Here is a 19,785-nt window from a genome sequence, read left to right as displayed (position 1 = left end):
CATGACTGTTTACTGTAAGACCTGTGCACATGCCTCTGCATGCGTCTGTGGAACCCAACAGCAATTTAGACCACTGTGCTTGTTTTCAAGCCATCTTTTTCTCATTCTTTTTTATTTCCGGGTTATTGGGATGCCTCTCCAAGCCGTCGTGAATGCGCACCATCGTCATTTGATGTCACCATCACCTTCATTTCACTCCACGTCCACAGAACTGGGCGGGAAAATCAGACTCCGAAAAGCAGTACCAAATGTATCGCACAATATTTTCAAGGCATTAGGTAGAAATACAGTATGTGTGGACTCATTCTCTTTGGTTTAGAGCACTTCATCACTCATTAGCATTAAAAAAAGTTAAAATGAATGTTTATTTTTTCTCAAATCCTGCCTTATGCTTCTTTAATAGTACTCAAAGTAAAAGTTACTCATTACTTCTACGCCCCACATTTATTCTTGGCAATAAATCTTGCCACGGTTCCCTTGCATACAGTAAACATCTCATGTATAAACTGAAAAAGGCAGAGACCAAATCTTGCACATTTGAAACTTAATTAATTTTTTACAAAGGCATCTGTATAAACTGTACAATTCCTTTTTAAATGAAACAACATCAATGAATGAAATTCATGATAAAAACAATTCTTAGGCTCTAAGTATAAATACATTTATGAACTCTAAAACTCAGAAAATAACCTCCATTTAATGCTGTTTTGGCGCGGTACATTACGTTTAATCTGATTGGTCGGTTATGATGTGATGCATTTTAATGTTGTCTGGTCATTTCTTTTTTTTGTGGTTTCACAATGTCCGTTGATCATTTTAAATAAAATAATAATAATTTATTAGTTATGGTTAGGTGTAGAAATGTATAACATACTTAAGTACAATTAAAATGATTTAGAAATGTACTAAAAAAGTACAAGAAACTCAGTTACAGTAACGTGAGTACTTGTAATCCATTACTTTCACCTCTGCTTTTTGCTGCATTATAATTAACTACATGTGCTATGGTAATCGTTTGCAGGTCCTCTGGCAGCTGGACATTTTCAGGAGAAGTTTAAGGCAGCTCTCAGGTCACTTTTGTCTGGGTGATTCATGCATTTTCTGTGCTCTGAAGGTAAAGTGTGCTGCCTACACAGTTTCTGCTTAAAATATAGCACTGTTTGTTCAGACTGATAAGTTTGGATCATTTTGATCATTTTTCATTGTCAGAGTATCTTCAGCCAGTTTCAGCAAAGCAGAGAGCGAGTTCTTCCTTCCGACAGCCTGCGGAATGCTCTCGCTGAAACTTTTAAAGATGAGCAGCGCTTCCAGCTCGGCCTGATGGATGATGCTGCAGAGTGCTTTGTATGTTGACACTGCACTTTTGGATTTTAGTTAGTAATAGATTCAGCATTACTTCTACTGTAAATGTGCATTCAATGATGTCAAATGTTATTTTAAATGGATCCTCCACTGTTTTTACAGATGTGGTCTAAAACCTTTGAAATGTTCTTATTAGAAGATCAATGCCTAACAAAATGCATTATTTTGCACCATATTTGTTTTATTAACTTTTAAAAATGGGACTACTTTACCGTTTGAGAGCCTGTGCGCCGCCATGTTGAAATGACGTCATTGAAAACGCGAATTGCCCCTTGTAGTTCATTGAGTTCTATAGAAGAGAAGCATTTAGGATAATTTAGCAGCTTTTTCAGTCAAAATAACAACTTGTGCTACTTTGGGTTGCTCTAAAAATCAAAGGTTTTAGGCCACATTTGTAAAAACAGTGGAGGATCCCTTTAACATCAGAAAACAGGCTGCAGTGATCAGAACCAGTGCGATGGAGGATTGGCTTATTAGTTTTCTGCTGAGAAAACTATCAGTGCCTGTTATGAGCATCAATATCAGTGTTCATGATATAAAATAACTTACTTGACAAACTTTTTATCCACTTGGTTAAGAACAGTGTGAATTGTGTAGGCTAAAAGTGGCAATAACTACATTATGACTAATTAAAAAAAACAAAAAAAAAAACAAAAAACAAAACATGTTAACTATAAAAACTATATCAAAATATATTTATGTTATTGTCGACTAATAATAACAAAATTATAATTTTGTCTCGTGTGACAAATTCCAATCAGAACTCTTGTGATCATGTGATCATGTGATCAAGTGTATTAACAAACACTAATACCATCCTGATACGGTATGGTATTATGGGATGGAAATAGTATTTGAATCCATAAAAACTACATAAACTTTTATCCTGTATATTTTAGTTGACTATATCTGTAACAGATTTAGTCGACTAAAATCTTAATGACATTTAATTGACTAAAACTAGTATATACACTGTATTTCAGTCCAAAGTCTTTGATTAAAACTAAATCAAAGCTGTCAAAATAAACACTGGTCAGGATTAAAAATACAACGAACATTCCTAATATATAAAGATGACCTAAAAAACAGTAAAATGTGCTTTAAATGGTGTTGTTCTGCTGTAGTCTGATGTTGTTAATGTTTTTTTTTTTTCTAGGAAAACATCTTAGAGCGAATTCACCTGCACATTGTTTCAGACACTGCAACAGACGCTTGCTCTTCCAAGTCCTGCATCACCCACCAGAAATTTGCAATGATGCTTTATGAGCAGGTGGCTTAGATTTTTGATTTTCACTATGATTGTGTTTACGAAGCCCTGACCTGTTCACATTTCGTCATCAAACCTCACATGACTACGTACAAAGAGTGTAGCAAAGTTCTGTTTCTGTTTTGCAGTTTGTGTGTCGCTGTTGTGGAGCATCCTCAGACCCACACCCGTTCACAGAGTTTGTACATTATGTGTCCACCACTGCTTTATGGTAAGTAAGTACTTGAATGTCTGCCACGGCTCTACAGAATCAGGCCAGAGAGCAGATCCTGATTTAAAAATCCCTGTGATAAATGGGGTTACCAGGAATACCTTTTTTAATTTAGATTCATTTTAAATCAGTTTTCTTTCTGCCATCTAAAAAAAAAACACAGCTGCCAATAATGATTGGTATTGACAGAGTCCTGTATGGTAGGTGGCAGGTTTGGGGGCAGTTATAATTTAATCGTGTAATTGAAAATTTATTAAAATGATGACGTAATTAGAATTTTCATTGTAACTGGAAAAATCTGTTGCTAATCGTGATTGGATTGTAATTGAGTTCAGATAATTGACCTTGTAATTGTGATTTATTTTAATGCAAAACTGAGGAACCACGTTATAGTTATATGGCTTACATGTACACAGTTATCAATAATAAAATATGTTTCATATCAAGTTTACCTGTCAGTTATCTTAAGGATCAATATAGTATTTAAGAAACATGTAAATCTAGGGCTATACTGAAAAAAAGCTCCTACGCCCATACCAAAAACATTCAAACCAATATTTTCATTGATTAGGAAACCTAACAAGGTAACCAAGAGATGAAAAACAAAAAACAGGATAATATTTTCTGGTGTATTTTACAGCTGTTTTTTTTTTTCTCCAATTATGACTTAATTATAACTGCAATTATAATTGAAAAATTTTTTACTGTTGTAATTGTAATTGAGTTCAGGTAATTTACTTTGTAATTGTAGTTGGCATATACTGTACATTCTATAAAAACTGTAATTTACAATTTAATTAAATTCAAACCCTTAGAAACATGTTACAGTTCTCTAACTTAAAAATACATAGTTAAGAGTTATAAAAAATATGTTTTTTATATTAACTTTTCCCACTAACTGTCTGTTCTCTTGAGGATCAATTTACCATTTAAAAATAAAAAAACAAATATACATACATATCTATAGCTCAGCCTAACAAGGTAACCAAAAGATGAAGAACAAAAAGCAGGATAATACGTATTTTACAGTTGATTAAAGATATGGGTCAAAACTGACCTGTTATTATAACACAATAGGAAGATTAAGTTGTATGGCGTTAATTATTTAAGACTCAGTAATTGTGATGAATTGTAATTGAACTTTAGTAACTGAGAATGTAATTGTAATTTTCTTAAGGGGGAAAAAAACGATAATTGTAATTGGAAAGAAAATGCCCGATACAGTAATTGTAAATGAGTTGTAATCATACATGGATAATTGAAGGCATAATTGTAATTGAAAAATGTAATTGACAACCCAACAGCCTGCATAAGATAAATTAAAATATAGCCTCTGAGCCAGGGTTGGGGTCAATTCTAATTGTAATTCTGTAATTGACAATTAATTACAATTATGTCATAATTTTAATTGTAACTGTAATTTAGAAAATGTGTTGATGTCGTAATCGTAACTAAATTGTAATTGAGTTTAGATAATTGACTTTGTAATTGTAATTGCCATGAAAAAATATTTAAAAAATTGTCAATTATAATTTAACGCAAAACTGTTGAACCATGTTACAGTTCTATGTACAGTTCTACACATATGTAGTTTACAATTATTAAAATATGTTGCATATATAGCTTTCCCACATTTTACCATTTAAAAAAATTGAAATCAAGGGGTAATACTGACACAAAAAAGGCTCAGACACCCACACCCAAAATATTAAAACCTATATTTTAATTAATAAAGAAGCCTAACAAGGAAACCAATAGATAGGAAAAAATATTAGATGATAGATATTTGTTTTACAACTGATTTAGGACCCGTTATCATAAGAGAAGGAAGTTTAACTTTTATTAGGTTATTTATTTCAGGTTCAGTAATTGTGATTAATTGTAATTCAAATTTAGCAATTTAGAACATAATTGTAATTGGCTTTCTGAGGATAAAAAAAATAATGTATATTAATTGTAATTGGAAAAAATGCCAGTCACTGTAATTGTAATTGAATTTTAATTTAATTTAACTGAAAAATGTAATTGACCCCAACCCTGCTCTGAGCTGTGTATTGTTGAAATGTGCATTAGATGATTTTTTTTCTGCATTTTATGAAAAATAACTTAATATTGATGCAAGTATCATTGGTTGACTCTCTGACTTTATGTGCTGCAGCCAACAGGTCGATCGTTCGCTGGGGAAGAGCGAGCGGCTGAGGTCAGACATGTTTGGGGAACTGCTGCAGGCAGCAAACAACACAGGTGACCTCCGAAGATGCCCGGTACGTTTAAAATATTGGTCTTTTCTCTCACTAATCTCTACAGTACACGGCTGTCCCCTCCCCGGGTGCTTTTCTGTTCAACATCTGAAATCCAACCCCACTCTGTTGATTCACCCCAGTCACTCGTTCATGAATCATGTATTCAGCTGTCCAGGTTAAGCGTTGTGGTGTTTCTGTAAAGTGGACAGGAAAGCGGTTCTTGCTGCTGTTCAGAGTACACTGTGTGCTCTTTCCTGTGACTCAGCACTCGAAGCGGCCGGAAAAACACGGTGCCAGACTAGTGTTAGGATATAAATAGCGGTGAGGGCTTATCCACTCTTTCTCTCCTCTCTGAATTTGCTCTTCATATCTTTCACTGTTCATCAGTTTGGTTAAAACACTAACACCAACTTCATTTTGTATCACAGCAGTAATCTGGTCCTTGTCCACATTTTATTTGTTCCCAGTGAGGTGACATTTAAGTAATAGGATTGATTGATGATTCAACCCATTTGCTTATTTTTTTACATTTTATTAAAGAGAGAGAAAAACAGGGCTTTCTCCAAAATGCCTTCATTTATTTATGATCCAAGCTTAAAAAAAGGATCAGACGTATTTGTATCTCTTTACACTCAGTGGGATTGATTCTGTGTTGGTTATATAAGTGTGCACTGAAACTAAAAATGAGATTCAGCAATTCCAGGTCATATTAGCATATTATTATTTTACACATTTTAATATTGATTAAAATTGATTTTCATAGTTTAAAATTCTTCAGGCTTAGCAGTAAGATATTGTGTTATTTATTCTAATTATGATTATTTTTATTATTAGGGCCCGAGGAACAATAGGACCCTATTGTAATACAATTAGTTTCACATACAGCTACGAAATTCTGTACAATTCTGACATCATCACTGTAGAGGTAGAACTGATGACATTATCACTGTAGAGAAAGAGAGCCCACCTCCACGCCCCACCCATTTTGAACATACAGTGATGATGTCATCAGTTAGAAATTATTTAATTAACAGTATCAGCCTTGTGATTCTCCAATATGAACAATACAATATAATCTAGTATTCCAATGTTCCAAAATGGGTGGGGCATGGAGGTGCGCTCTCCAGTGATTGGCTCTGGCACACACATGGCTACGGAGTGCAGTGATTAGCCACCTATTGGTAAAAGCAAATCATAGACATTATATTTGCACAGAACATTGCAGGAAAGTTTGTGATAAAATCCTTGAAAATGGTCAGCTACGTGTGCTTATTATTATTATTATTATTATTATTATTATTATTATTATTATTATTATTATTATTATTATTATTAATATTATTATTATTATTGTATTAATGTATTATTATTATTATTATTGTATTAATGTATTATTATTATTATTATTATTATTATTATAATAATAATAATAATAATAATAATAACATTAACAATAAACTGATTTTTTTGTTAATGCTTCAGAAATAATATATGCTTTTTTTAAGCTAAATTTCAACACAAAAAAACAACCAAGTAAATCAGTAAATGGAGGATACATAATCTGAACCCCTCGGAGTCAGTATTACCCCTAGGAGTGAGTGTTTTTAACAAAATGAACTGTATAAATAGTGACTAAAAGCAGGGCTGTTCACTGTCTCAATAGGTTTGAAAGGGAGAAATGTATTCAGTAACTATAAACCAACCAAAACACCATGAAAAAGCATGAGTGTCCTTAGTACGTTGAACGCTGGAGTACCCTGGAAGGTAGAATCAGACAAAATTTGGGGGGGACAAGTTATCAAAATCAGTTCAGATAAGTTTTGCAATGTGTTTAAGCTTTAAGATTTGTCTCGGGAGTAATGTGTTCATTGATGACAACAACATATATTTTACAGAGTGACTGTGGTCAAAGTATTAAGATTCGCCGTGTTCTCATGAACTGCCCAGAGATTGTAACTATTGGGTTTGTTTGGGACGCTGAGCAGTCAGATCTTACAGATGACGTCATTCGCTCCGTTGGCCCACGTTTGAACCTGAGTGGGGTAAGATTTGCACATGCAATCATTTTTGGGTGATTTCCCAACAACACCAGCATCAGTCATATTATTGTTTAAATGTAATTGTGACTTGATTTGTGCAATAATCCAACAGGATCTTTTTGTCTTTCAGCTGTTTAACCGAGTCACAGATGAAAATGCTAAACGCAGTGAGCTGCATCTGGTGGGAATGATTTGTTTCTCTAGTAAGCATTACTCGGCTTTTGCCTACCACACCAAATCTTCAAAGTGGATGTTCTTTGATGATGCTACTGTCAAGGAGGTGAGGACTGCAGCTGACCGTCTTCTGCCTTCTGTTGTGGATGATGTGTCAGATTAAGTCTTTTCTTTTCTTGAACTAGATTGGATCTAAATGGAAAGACGTTGCCTCTAAATGTATCAGGGGGCATTTCCAACCACTTCTTTTATTTTACACCAACCCAGAGGGAAGTCCAGTGTCTAATGAGGATGCACTAAGACAGACAACCATGTGTCCTCGGTACAAAGCCCAGGTGAATGGTGACATCAATGGTAAGACAAACTAGACTAACTTTTTAACAATTAATAATCTTTTGACATCTCATAATCCCCTAAAATCTATGGGGCGCCAATTGTGATGTTGCTCATGCTAAAATGAACAGCAACATTTTGCAACATCTAGCAACATTTAGCAACAAAGCACGTTTAAAAAACATTTGCACATTTTTTTACGTTATATTTGACAAGATTTACAGCAATGTTTGTGAAATTTGCAATATTTACTTTTCATCCAAACATATTATGTCAATGTTAAATCTGAATCTAAATGTTAAATGTAAATCTGAATGTCACGAGTAAAATAGAGGTTTAGATATTTAGATATTTAGATAATATACAAATTCACCAGAAATACCAAATAAAATTGACGCGAACAAGCGCTACCTGCTGATTGTGTTTCACCTTTAGATTTTTACATTTAATATTTAGATTTACATTTAACATTTATATTTAATATTTTGATTTAAATTTAGATTTAGATTTAATATTTAGAATTAATATTTAACATTTAGATTTAAATTTAATATTTATTATTTAGATTTAGATTTGACAATTTACCATTTAATATTCAGATTTAATATTTAACGTTTAGATTTATAACATCAACATCATATTTTTACTAGAAAAATAAATATCACAAATTTCTCAAACATTGCTGTAAATCTGGTCAAAAGTAAAGTAAAAAAGGTGGTGTTTATTTTACTTTTATCCTCCGTACGCCGTGAGAACCAAGACTCTGTCACCAGGTAAAATGAGAAATCTGTTTAATTCAGCTCAAACTAAAGTTTTAGTGCATGTTTCTCACCTTAAGTCCAGTTAATTTGGTTAGTGTGAGTCGAACTGTGCTGGAACGGGGCTTGCTTAAGTGTGCAATGTGTTTGTATTTGTTGATATTTTAAAGCAGTATGTAAACACTGGGTTTGATCTTGAATGGATAGTTTATCTTGTAATTTCAGCTGGGTCAGGTCAGGGATAATCTGCTGTGTCGTCATAAATAAAGACCCTATAACGCACATTCAGCTTTGGTCGAGCAGTGGCTCAGTCTTGTTGTTTGATGTACACAGTGTATGTCACGTCTGTGATTGGAGGCTCTTGTTGATTAACACTTTCAAGATGAATTCAAAGGCCAAGTGTTACATGATGATTCAGTAGTAGATATTTTCTTGGCAGTAAAGACACTTTGAGAGTTAAAGCTGCAGTATGTAAGTTTTTTTTAATGGCATCATTTGATCAAAAATCTATATTCGTTTGAGCATATTGTAATTCAGAGTGTTCTGAGTGGAGAGTGAATCATTTTTATGTTTCGTTCAGAAGGGGAGGGGAGAGCGTGGAGCGTCACACAATTCTACATATTGAATTGTTCCCTGTTTTCTATTTTAGGTTTAACAACTCGGAAACATTATGAATACATAGATAAATCAAAATAAAATTTGGAGATTATGACAAACATTTGAACATATCTGGTTTAAAGTGTAAATACACCCCCAGGTTTTAGCCGACCTGGCACTAGGGGGGAAATTTAAAAAAAATGCTCATCTCATTTTTATTAATCAAAGTCTTTACTTTGTGTGTTGACATTGAGTGCAAAGATATAAGATCTCTATTTAATGATTTACAATCTGTATCTTGTGTTTAAAAAGTAAAGTAAAGACCACATCTAAAATTTAAATATAGAAATACTTCCACGGGAAACTGCACCAACTAAAAAAATAGCTTCAAATATTGGTTGACTTTAACTACAGTACTCAGCCAACTCCTGAACTGAAAGACCTTAAGTCTAACCTGTATGTATAAGGGTTATAGTTAGACCCCAGGCCTACTCTGTGCAGCCGGGGTCTGTTGGGCATCTGGGGGGTGGGATGGTTTGGGTCCTCTCGGTGGCCGCCTGCCTGGCATGTCTCATGGATTCGGGCGGCTCGTGGCATCTAGCATCTCATACTCGCATATCTGTTGTGAACTCACAAGCAAGCATGGGGCTTCTGGAGTGCTCTTTTTGTGACATAATATATAGATGTTTGCTTCGAACAAATAGCTCTGTCACAATTGTAAGCACACACCCACTCCCTCTGTTCACTCTTATCTTGCTAGTATCTGAGCATGAGGGTGTGTTTCCCCCTAATATTCTCTCTATGTGTCACTACATTGGCACAGCAGAGTTTGCTCCTCTGCACAATAGTAACATCACTTTACCAACAGCATGGCCAAAATTGCCTCATTTTGGTTGTTTTTTCCATCCTCCCTAAACCTTTTACTTTTGTATTTCCCCCTTACTCAGATGTAACACTGATCTCTCTTTTGATATCTTTCCACTAATTAAGTCTAACATACCCTTCCTTAGGGAGGGCTGGTGACCTCACAGTTAAATAATATACATTACATTTTTTTCAAGTGTTATAGGTCAATACTACAAGATGTAATATTGACTTATAATATTACATACATAATACTCGGTAGTATTGACCTATAACTACATATTTTTTTTACATATAAAGTTACAAACATATTGTTGAAAATTTCATATGTTGTTTTTCATGTATTTCTCACAAATCTAAGGAAAATTAGCTAAATGTGAAGAAAGATAACTACTCTTTTTTTAAACAAATTTGCTAAAAAAAATTGTCTACCAATTCTTTCATTCAGCAACCTATACCAGGCACTCTGCGCTTTAGATCACCAAAAATAGGGGTGCATGTTTTTTTTTGGGTGAAATAGATGGAAGTATTCTATTTTGAAAATGAACCAGATATTTTATTATGTGTCTGTGCACTACTTCCTGTTTCGCACGGGCTTATCTTTGTTGAATTTATGCAGCACAGCTCTGTCGTCGAGCAAAAAATAGAAGGGCTGTGTATCTGCTGCAGAGGGCTCCCATCATGCTGCAGTAGTTACGCATGCGGTGGAAATTTGGCACATTGACTTTATTGGAAACCTATCAGCTTCGTTGCGGATCCGTAGCTGACACCGAGCAGTTACGGATCCGGTGGAAATTGGGGATTTCATAAATAATTGCTGCTGTCAACAAGTTGTGTTTCCTGTCCACAGTTTTTATTAAAAGGTGTCTCAGCAACAAAGTTTTAACTTTCAAAGACTTTTATGATTGTAATGATAGGGACACTGAGGCTTAGGGAACAATGTGCAGATACTTCACCAGCAAGAGAAATAAATATTACTGTACTTTTTATTTTCTGAACTAGAATTAATTGCAGTGCATATGGAAATATCATAAGGTGAAATGAAACAATTTTATGTAAAAAAAAAAAAAAAATGGTTATGGTTTGCATTAGGATTGCAGTGTTAAACAGCAGGCGTTGAGATTGTTTTGCCCCGCGTGGTGGTTTGAACTTAACATGAGGATGACGCTTCTGTTGCACGCAGATTACCACCCACGCTTCCCTCCCTAATCCCCACTCCTGTAGCCAAACGCACTCATGCTGCTGCTCTGCAGTTTTTGCTCCGCCCTGAGTCATTTCCAACATTCGCTTCCATCAGTTCATCGGCTTTGGTTTTTGGCAGGGCTGCGCTGCCTCTTTAGATGGATTGTTTTAACATTCTTTAGCATGGGGCAGCAGTCTTGTTTTTGTGACTGTCAGAGTAAGTACATAATGCGTGATTTTGAATACCCACATTGCTCTGTTTTCTTAACATGAGAAACATCATGTGCAATATTTATTGATATCCAATTTGTTGAGTAGATGGTTTGCATCACTTTCTCACTTGGTCCCATATTCAGCTGCCTTGCAGTGGGACACTTTTATTAGTGAATCATTGCTTGATGAAGGCTGCATGATGAAGTGTGCATTAGTTAATTACTTGGCAATTGCGTAAGTCATACACTATCCTTTTTGTAGCGGAACCACTTAAATGTCTGGCTGAACGAACAAATCCAGGAATCTTTAATTCTACAGTTTACACTGCTGTCAGTCATCAATGCTGCTGCGTCCTGTAGCCATTCACATACAGTACACACAGGCAGCCTATTCTTCTCTGTTTACGTTCACCTTTAATGTAAATAAAGTGATTCCACTGACAGAACTGTTCAGAGTGAAGGCTATCAAATCAGCTATCAAACCTTATTAATGAGGTTGTCAGCAGTTGCAGATTATTGATGCTACATCTGTTTATGTCTGTTCATTCTAGGCTCTGTGTTATTTCATCCAACGGTATTATTTTATCAATTTGAAAAAGACGCTTCTGCCATTGCATTTGGTGTTTTGCAGTGACATTAATGATCATTTATCAGGCAAAAACGGGAAGTTATAGACTATCCAGCAACCAAAACAGATTGTCCGCTATCTATAGGGATTTAAGTTATATTCCCACTGTCGGAATATTTGATGGATGCTTGTATGTATGACATGTTAAAACCTAGTGTTGCCCTTAAAGGAGTGAGATTGATTTGCATTGGAGCATTTAGCCAATAGGGGGTGAATGGGTAAATTGGACTAATCATTTTGGTTAGCCTGTTAACATATTGTCTTAAATTAATATACAGTAATTCAGCTATTTAAAAGCAGAGACTACAGAATGCATTGTTGGTTGTAGAGGTTTTCGTTCTACGGGTCTTTTAAAGACTCTAATGTGAGCATTCCCTAATTTTTTTTTCTTTTTGCCTCACAGTGAAACATCCTCTAAGCAGCCCAAAGAAATTTCAGGAAACCTTCATGGAAAATACCCAGAGGCCCGCCGAGACATCCAAAAAAGACAGAGGGCATCGAAGAGCCGAAGCATCCCAGCACAAAGGTACCAGGTTTTAAACAAGAAAGTTAGGTTAGAGTTGGAACATCTGACCAGGTTGGAAGTAGTCACTCTACATGTAATATTTCCAATATGTTCAATGTTTAATTTCCTTCAGACATTGCACATGCTAAATCTTCATCTCCTCCAGAGAATGTACCGAGGCTTCCTGTGGAAAAATCTAAAGGTCACCAACATGCTGATAAGTTATCTGCCCATTCAAACCGAAGATGTCAGGAGCCGCACGGACAGTCCTCCAGCCGAAGGACCAGCACCTCACCGGGGCGACGAGATCACGATACCAGCCATGAGCAATGGGAAAAAAGTGTTTGTGCTGGAAGCCGCACTAAGCCCAAGTCTACCTGGAGACCCATTCGGGAAGTATTGAATGTGGACAGTGTACTGAATGAGCTCGAGCAGCGACGTCAACACCAGCATGACGGCCCTCGCTGCAGCCAGGCTCCCAACCAGGAACGAGTGCACACAGAGCAAAGCCGAGACCGAGAGCAGGATTTTGTACGAGCGAGAGACGATCGGAAGCAGAAGTGTTTAATGACCATTTATGAAGATGAACTGCGGCTGGAGACCGAGAGCCACAGCTCTGTGGAGTCAGAAAGCAGGCTCAGCCATCAGAGGAGCAGCAGGCTGAAGGGCGGCCCTAAGACTCTGCTGCGCAGTGACACGTGGACCATTCAAAGGACAGAGTCTGGCTACGAGAGCAGTGACAGGCTCAGCAGTGGCTCCACCAATCCTGACTCACCTGGAGTCGATGGCTTTGCTGTTAAAGACCCGAGATCGACACCAGAGGCACAGCAAAGGTGACAGGGTCATTGTTCATATTGCACCAACAAACTGGAGACAAGTCAGTTTGTCACAAGAGATAAAAAAAAAATGAATGCAATAAACAAGTGGATGCATGGAAAGATGGATGGATGGATAGCATTACAGGCCTGAAAGCGTTACTTTCATGTAATTGCCTTCAGCTGAGGTGCTCTCCAGTTATTTTTGGGGTCTTTTACTGTTCTGAGCTTCATGACGTATTAACACTCAAGTGTAGATGCATCTTCACCCAGAAATGCTTTTGATTTCCTTAGAAACTAAAAAAACTAGAGAAAAACGGTATCAACTCTGCCGCAGTGCTTGTTCCCCAGGCACTATTTTTAAAACATCTTATGTTATTTATAGGCCTAATGAGTCAGAAAGGCAGCTACAACCACAGCACTGACAGAAACGTCAACTCTCAAGTCAATTTTGAAGATCACAGTAAAGCACAGATACCATTGTATTGTTTGCCAGTGGATTTGATCAACAATACCAAAACTTTGGTCACATGCTAGCAACTTTACGGAGAGTTTTTTTTCTGCTTTTTATTCCCATTGTTTCTTCTTGTTTCGTGGAGCATGATGCACAGTATCTACCGTACAGTTTGGTTTTCTTTTGTTTTTTTGTTAGTTCGGTAATAGTCCAGAACAGAGTTTATGTCTCATTCTCTAGTAAAAGTGTAATGAGCAATAATGAGATGTCCCGATACAACTTTTTCATTTCCAATATGATACCGATGTTGCAGCCTTGCGTATTGTCGATACCGATATTGATCCAATATCAGTATGAATCATACATAGAGATGGGAATCGAAAACCGGTTCTTTCTGAGAATCGGTTCCCAGTAATCTTATTCCTAGGAATGGTTTGTTTGCTTGTATTTCAATTCCGCTTATAGGTTCCTCTTACGTTGCAAATCCGTAACGATAAACTCCTCCAGGTCCTGTGTATTGTGTTTATGCTAGCACCAAGTGAAGCTCCTTCCACCATGGAGTTGTTTTCTGTCCGCCACGTAGAATCCACCTCCTCCATCCGCAGCTCTGCTGCCCTTCGTGCTGTGTTTGTAGCGTCTCTGTTGCTACGCAACTCACTTCCGGGTCTGTACACTTGCGCTATAGTTGCTTCTTGCGCTGACTTTTCTTCTGAAAACAACAAACTTCAGCAAGAACACACACCTCGTTGCCAGTTTATGTCCTCATAACAAGTAATCAGACATGGGAGGCGGACTGGTACTGATCGTTGTCTTAAGTTTGCTCACACACACATTCATACACACGGCTGATGACGTCACATGTAACAACGGGGACAGCGTCTCTGAAGGTCCATTTTTCATAAATGTAAACAAAGGCTAAACTAAAGCTTTACTGTTTAAAAACATAATAAGTGCAGCTGTACTTTTCGTTAATATGATTTTTTTTTTACAGAAGAATTATTTGTTTTGTCTGAATAAGTTTTGGATCAAGTTGTTCAAGTTTAAAGGAGCACTGTAAATATTCTCAAATGTTTGGAGCCAAAATGTGTCATATGTTGTAATAATAATAATAATAATAATTCATCAATTTTATATAGCGCTTTTGTATATATTATTATCCAGTGAAAACAATCTATACCTAGTGGATTAAAAGAGAGCTGATCTCCCTGCAGGACATTAAAGAGACAAAGATAATATAATGAAGAGTTAAAGCAAACAAATCCATTTGTATTATTTAATTCCCTCACCCAATGAGAATCGATAATAGAATCTGTAAGGAATCAAATCGATGAGCAGTATCGATAATGTAATCGCTAAATTGTTATCAATTGTTCCCATCCCTAATTATACATAGTATTTTTTATTTTATTTTTCCTCTCTCTTTAATAAAATAATAATAATTACCTATTTTGTGGTGTGGAATGTTAGAAGAGTCTTGATCAGGTGATGTCACTCAAACAGAGAAGCAACAGTAGGTATGAGAAAAACTGACCCATTTATTATTAACCAATTGGTTACATACATTTTAACCTTCAACATAATATCTACAGTATTATACAATTGAATAAAAAATGAATTGAAAAAAATAAAAATCAATCAGAAAAATTGGAAATTTGAATCCGATATTTGTTTTCAGGCTAATATCGGACTGATATTGATATCGGAATCGGGACACCCCTACAAACTGACCCATTGAATGCAAAAAGAGCTCTGTTTTATTGATAGAGGCTGCAAAAGACTGGGTTTTGATTATTCCAGGTTGCCACACATTTTTTGTTGCCACAAAAAAAAGTTCTTGTTCAGCAACAGTTTCTCAGTTGCAGACACTTATTTATTTGTTTTAAAGTTGCCCTTCAGCTAAATCTGGTGTATAACATACAACAAGCTGTCAACAGTGCTTTATTTGAAATAAAGCCTTGTTATTTTACTCCTAGAAAACTGTCCGAGCTCACAGTATTTACAATTTACATCATATTTTCTCTTCCCTGAAGTTTACTAAGAATATGTTACAACAAATCATTTACAGGCCACAGCAATATAGTCATAAAAAAATCCTTAAAAAGATCATTATAATTAAGTGTTTTTGCCTGATTTGTTCTTTATTATAAAAACACATCTGCTTTGTTTTCTGTTCATACCATTTACAGTAGCTATGGTGATTTACTGTTTGTTAATATTTATTTGTTTTTTTTTTTTTTTGCCCACAGCCAGCTGCCTCAAAAAGGAAGTGACGTGAAACAGGGGGCGGTGACATCACCGTCGCACAATGGTGAGTTTCAGCCTTAAGAAGCTTTATCTACATCAATGTCTCATAGTGAGGATTCATCTTAAATCATTGTTATGAAAAAGGATTGCAGTGTTTAGTCAGTGTCTCAAAATCCAACCGGTGGCACCTGGGGAAGTTAACCTGCTACTGAAGATTGGAGGCACCCAAACAAGTGCTTCATTAGTTTCTTTAGTTTGACCCTGAACATTGGAGATTAGATAATCTGATACTGGAAATGTGAAAGTAATTGGAGGAACAGTAATGTCTGTTGATTTGTTCAGCGTGGTTTATCTAACCTCTTCACCCATCCGGTCGTGTGTAGGAATTAATCTGATGATAATCCCACACAGCTCACTCAGAGAGCACAGCTGGACTGGGCTGCTGTCATTGTCAGAAATGTCTTTGTATTGCATACTGTTCTTCTGCAGTTATAGGTATAGCAATCCTCTGAAAATGTAAACTCCTTTTTATCATTACTTATGCCTCTCCACGGCGACAGCAAAGACAAAAATAACAGGTCTATTTTTAAAGAGAAGGAATTCAGTAGCACACTGCCACTCAGTGATGCTGATGGATTCATCCAGCTGCAGGAAGGTCCTGAGAGATGAAGTCTCTGCTGCTGCCATCTAGTGTCCTAAGAGGACAACAGCGTTTCAGTTTCACATGAAACTTACTATTTTAACTGTGTGCAGTCCTCTCAGAGCAGGGGTCAGCAACCTTTACTCTCAAAGGAACCATTTTGCCTAATCTCGCCTGGACTGAAGTCCTTCCGGAGCCAAAAAAAAAAAAACCTTCTCAATGAGCACTATCGAGGTACCCTTAAGCAAGGCACCAAACCCCAACACTGCTCTGGTGCACACCCTTCAGCCCCACTCTGACATCTCTCCATTAATGCATGTCCACAGGTCCTGTTTGTGCGTGTGTGTGATTCCATCCTATGTGTGTGAGAAGCATGTCCATAAAAAATAACAGAGTGGAATGTAATTTCCCTTCAGGGATTAATAAAGTAATTCAAATCAAAATTCAAAGACAATGCAGTGTATAATATTCTATACAGTTAAAATTATATCGAATAATTTTACGAGTTAATGTTTTTGAAGGGCTACAAAAAATAACTTGAGTTTGATAACACATGATCATGTTGGTCAACACATGCTAGTTACTCGTTTCTTGCAACATATCAAGCATGCATTATAAGCTGACACATTGGCAATTAAATATATCTTTTCCCCACACAAATAAAATCTCCATTTTCTTCCAGAATAGTGTTCTGTTGATGAAAGTTGATGGTCTGTGGATGTTGCAGGAGTTGAAGTAGGACGGTGGCAGAGTTATTGCACGATGTGATTTATTATTAGGTTAACCAATTATTTTATCATAGTTTTATTTGACGTTAATGTCATTATCAATACCCTCTGTAAGAAATAACAACTCTTTATTTATTTTTTTTAAAGCTATAGGGAGCCATTGTAAAAGAATCAAAGAGCCACATGAGGCTCCAGAGCCACAGGTTGCAGACCCCTGTCAGCAGGCCTTACACGTTAGCCTTGTTTATTCCTCCATGTGACTTCCTGTTTCACTTTTAAAAACTATTTTTCATACTGTTTTTTTTTCCCCCTGTATTTACCTAATCTTTCAGGTAAACATCAATCCAAACCTCAGGGAAAAATCCATGATCAAGTTTCACATTTGCACCCAAAGTCCAGTCCTAGTTCAAGGTAATATGCTTCAAATGGGAAATGTCAGTATCCAAAATCTCATGTACTGTATATAATGGCAATCCTGTCCTATGTAACCCTACACATGTTTGCATAATAGCATGTATTGTATGTGATTCTTGCAGTGGTAATACTCATCCTTGTGAAGGAAGACTTATTTGTCTTCAGTGGAAAACATCTTATTTCTAAATGAAGCTAAATCAAATCCTGGAAAAGGATTATTTAATTTTAATTATTTAATTATTTAAGGGTTAGTGAAATGCAGCTGTGCCTTCCTGTTTAGCTCTTTAATTTATTTACAGGTGTGTCATTTATATTTTGGGTTCATTTGCAGTGGTATATACCTTAAACCAATCAGAAACTAAGGTTTGATTTTCTTTAAAGTTGTTTCTGAGTAGATTGTGAGCAGGGTGGGATAGTTTAGGGCTTCCCCGTGCTATACAGAATTCTAAACTTCATAAATTTCTCTTCCAGTCATTGTGTCAATTTGTCCTAGGTTGCTCAAACTGGTGTGAAGCTGACTGGTAATATACAACAACTGATCAGCTGTTACTTAGGCAAATCCAACATATATTCGCTTCGAATAGCCTTGTGCTTTGTTCATTCTCTTTAAATAACATCCTAGCAGATCTAAAGAGTAATACTTATCTTCTTCTTGTACCAATATCAATAAACCTTCGGCCCAGAAATTCACTTGAGCACACCTCCCCCATGCCCACAAAATAACAGCGGCCTTTTTCCTTTTTCTGTGTTTGATGTGTATGAATGCACCCAGTTTCAGTATGAGAGAATCTCAGGGATAAAATAGGCTTTGCATCTAGTGACATGATAATTTTAGTTGCAGCAGTTGAAAGCTGATTATCTTTGGCATGAAGAAATTATTAGGAAAAAGTCTGAAAAAATGGACCCTAGGTTTTACAATGATTTAATTGTTCATTGGATGAACAAAACGTCCTCAAACTCAAGTGATATTAATGTGAAACAGTTTAAATCAAAGGGTAGATAATGGATAAACTCCCAAAAGAATATGAGCAGAGGCATGCATTTGGACCTCAGCTACTGGTTTCATGAGTTCATGTAAGGACCCAGCACAGCAGTGCATACTGTTTCTAGTTTTTATTATTGAACAGAAAGGACAAAATTAACAAGCATTTTCCTTATAGCCACAATAAATGTTTTATTTTGCAATTAATATTGTTTTATTGGTATATTTACGGGATGTATAGTTACATATTCATCAACATTTTTTGAAGTGTTTATCATTTTCTTTTTTCTAGACGGAAAACAAAGTACACTGCTAGTTCGTCCTGGAAAGCTGTGTCCTCAGATATTCGTCCGATTGAGCAGCAGGAGCTGACAAACTGTCGAGGGCATCCTGCAGAAAGTACAACCCTGAGGCACATCTCAAAAACTAGCAGCTCAGAGTGGAACAGCTCAGAAGATCTTGCGCTTTCTGAGCCAGAGGATAGAGAGAGCACTTACCTCTCCAGTAACAGCGAGGCGGTCGCCTCTGATTCTCAGTGTCCTCATGTAGCCCCGCCCCACCATCCCAGCAACGGGCCCGTAGATCCGCTTCATCTGCGTCAGCCCAACACCTCTGGGTCTCCTCACCTTCGCCCCACCCAGCAGCGCTCTGCTCATCCAGGTGAAACAAGCCATGGTGTGTTTCGTCCCAGGATGCTTCAAGAGTCTTTTTCATCCTGCCCTCGTACTTCATCCTCATCCTACGTCAGTCCTCACAGGAAGCCGGACATGTCCGGCCTTCGAACTCTCTCAGATGCAAGCTCCAAGTCGGGCTCAGACCCGGAGAGAAGCACTCCGTCCTCGTGTGAGAGTGAGGAAAGGCTGACAGGATGCCGAGGGGAGCAGGTGGCACCAGCACAAGAGGTTTCTCTAACAACATACTTTAACGTGGATAACTGCATGACAGAAACATACCGCCTCAAGTACCACAACCAAAGGCCTCTTGTGCTCTCTGCCACTGTACCACGGACAACGGTTGTGAGTGAGCGGAGAGATAACAGCCACACACTCCCCACTGACACACACTCACAAGATGTGCCAAAAGCCAAACCTGAAACAAGTAAGCCTCCGTAGAAAAGTTAGACGAAAGGACTG

At 36.8% G+C, this 19,785-nt stretch overlaps 1 protein-coding gene across 3 annotated transcripts in view; it reads left to right on the top strand.

Moving 5' to 3' along the window:
- usp53b (ubiquitin specific peptidase 53b) overlaps window positions 1-19,785 on the top strand; it is a 31,236-nt gene that overhangs the window by 7,323 nt on the left and 4,128 nt on the right. For 2 of the 3 annotated variants that reach the window (XM_028453004.1, XM_028452996.1), the window contains exons 4-16: window positions 1,022-1,114; window positions 1,210-1,344; window positions 2,519-2,632; window positions 2,758-2,840; window positions 4,999-5,104; window positions 6,979-7,125; window positions 7,253-7,402; window positions 7,482-7,650; window positions 12,274-12,396; window positions 12,509-13,208; window positions 15,891-15,952; window positions 17,589-17,667; window positions 18,945-19,750. In XM_028453004.1, coding sequence (XP_028308805.1) covers window positions 1,022-1,114; window positions 1,210-1,344; window positions 2,519-2,632; window positions 2,758-2,840; window positions 4,999-5,104; window positions 6,979-7,125; window positions 7,253-7,402; window positions 7,482-7,650; window positions 12,274-12,396; window positions 12,509-13,208; window positions 15,891-15,952; window positions 17,589-17,667; window positions 18,945-19,750 — 2,767 coding nt within the window. The remainder of the gene's footprint in view (window positions 1-1,021; window positions 1,115-1,209; window positions 1,345-2,518; window positions 2,633-2,757; window positions 2,841-4,998; window positions 5,105-6,978; window positions 7,126-7,252; window positions 7,403-7,481; window positions 7,651-12,273; window positions 12,397-12,508; window positions 13,209-15,890; window positions 15,953-17,588; window positions 17,668-18,944; window positions 19,751-19,785) is intronic. The other variant, XM_028453013.1, reaches the window with a different exon arrangement.

The sequence above is a fragment of the Gouania willdenowi genome, chromosome 1 (genome assembly GCF_900634775.1).
Source record: "Gouania willdenowi chromosome 1, fGouWil2.1, whole genome shotgun sequence".
In the NCBI taxonomy this organism is placed as follows: Eukaryota; Metazoa; Chordata; class Actinopteri; order Blenniiformes; family Gobiesocidae; genus Gouania; species Gouania willdenowi.
Note: the sequence above shows the minus strand (reverse complement) of the source record. Positions and strands in the feature narration are given on the sequence as shown.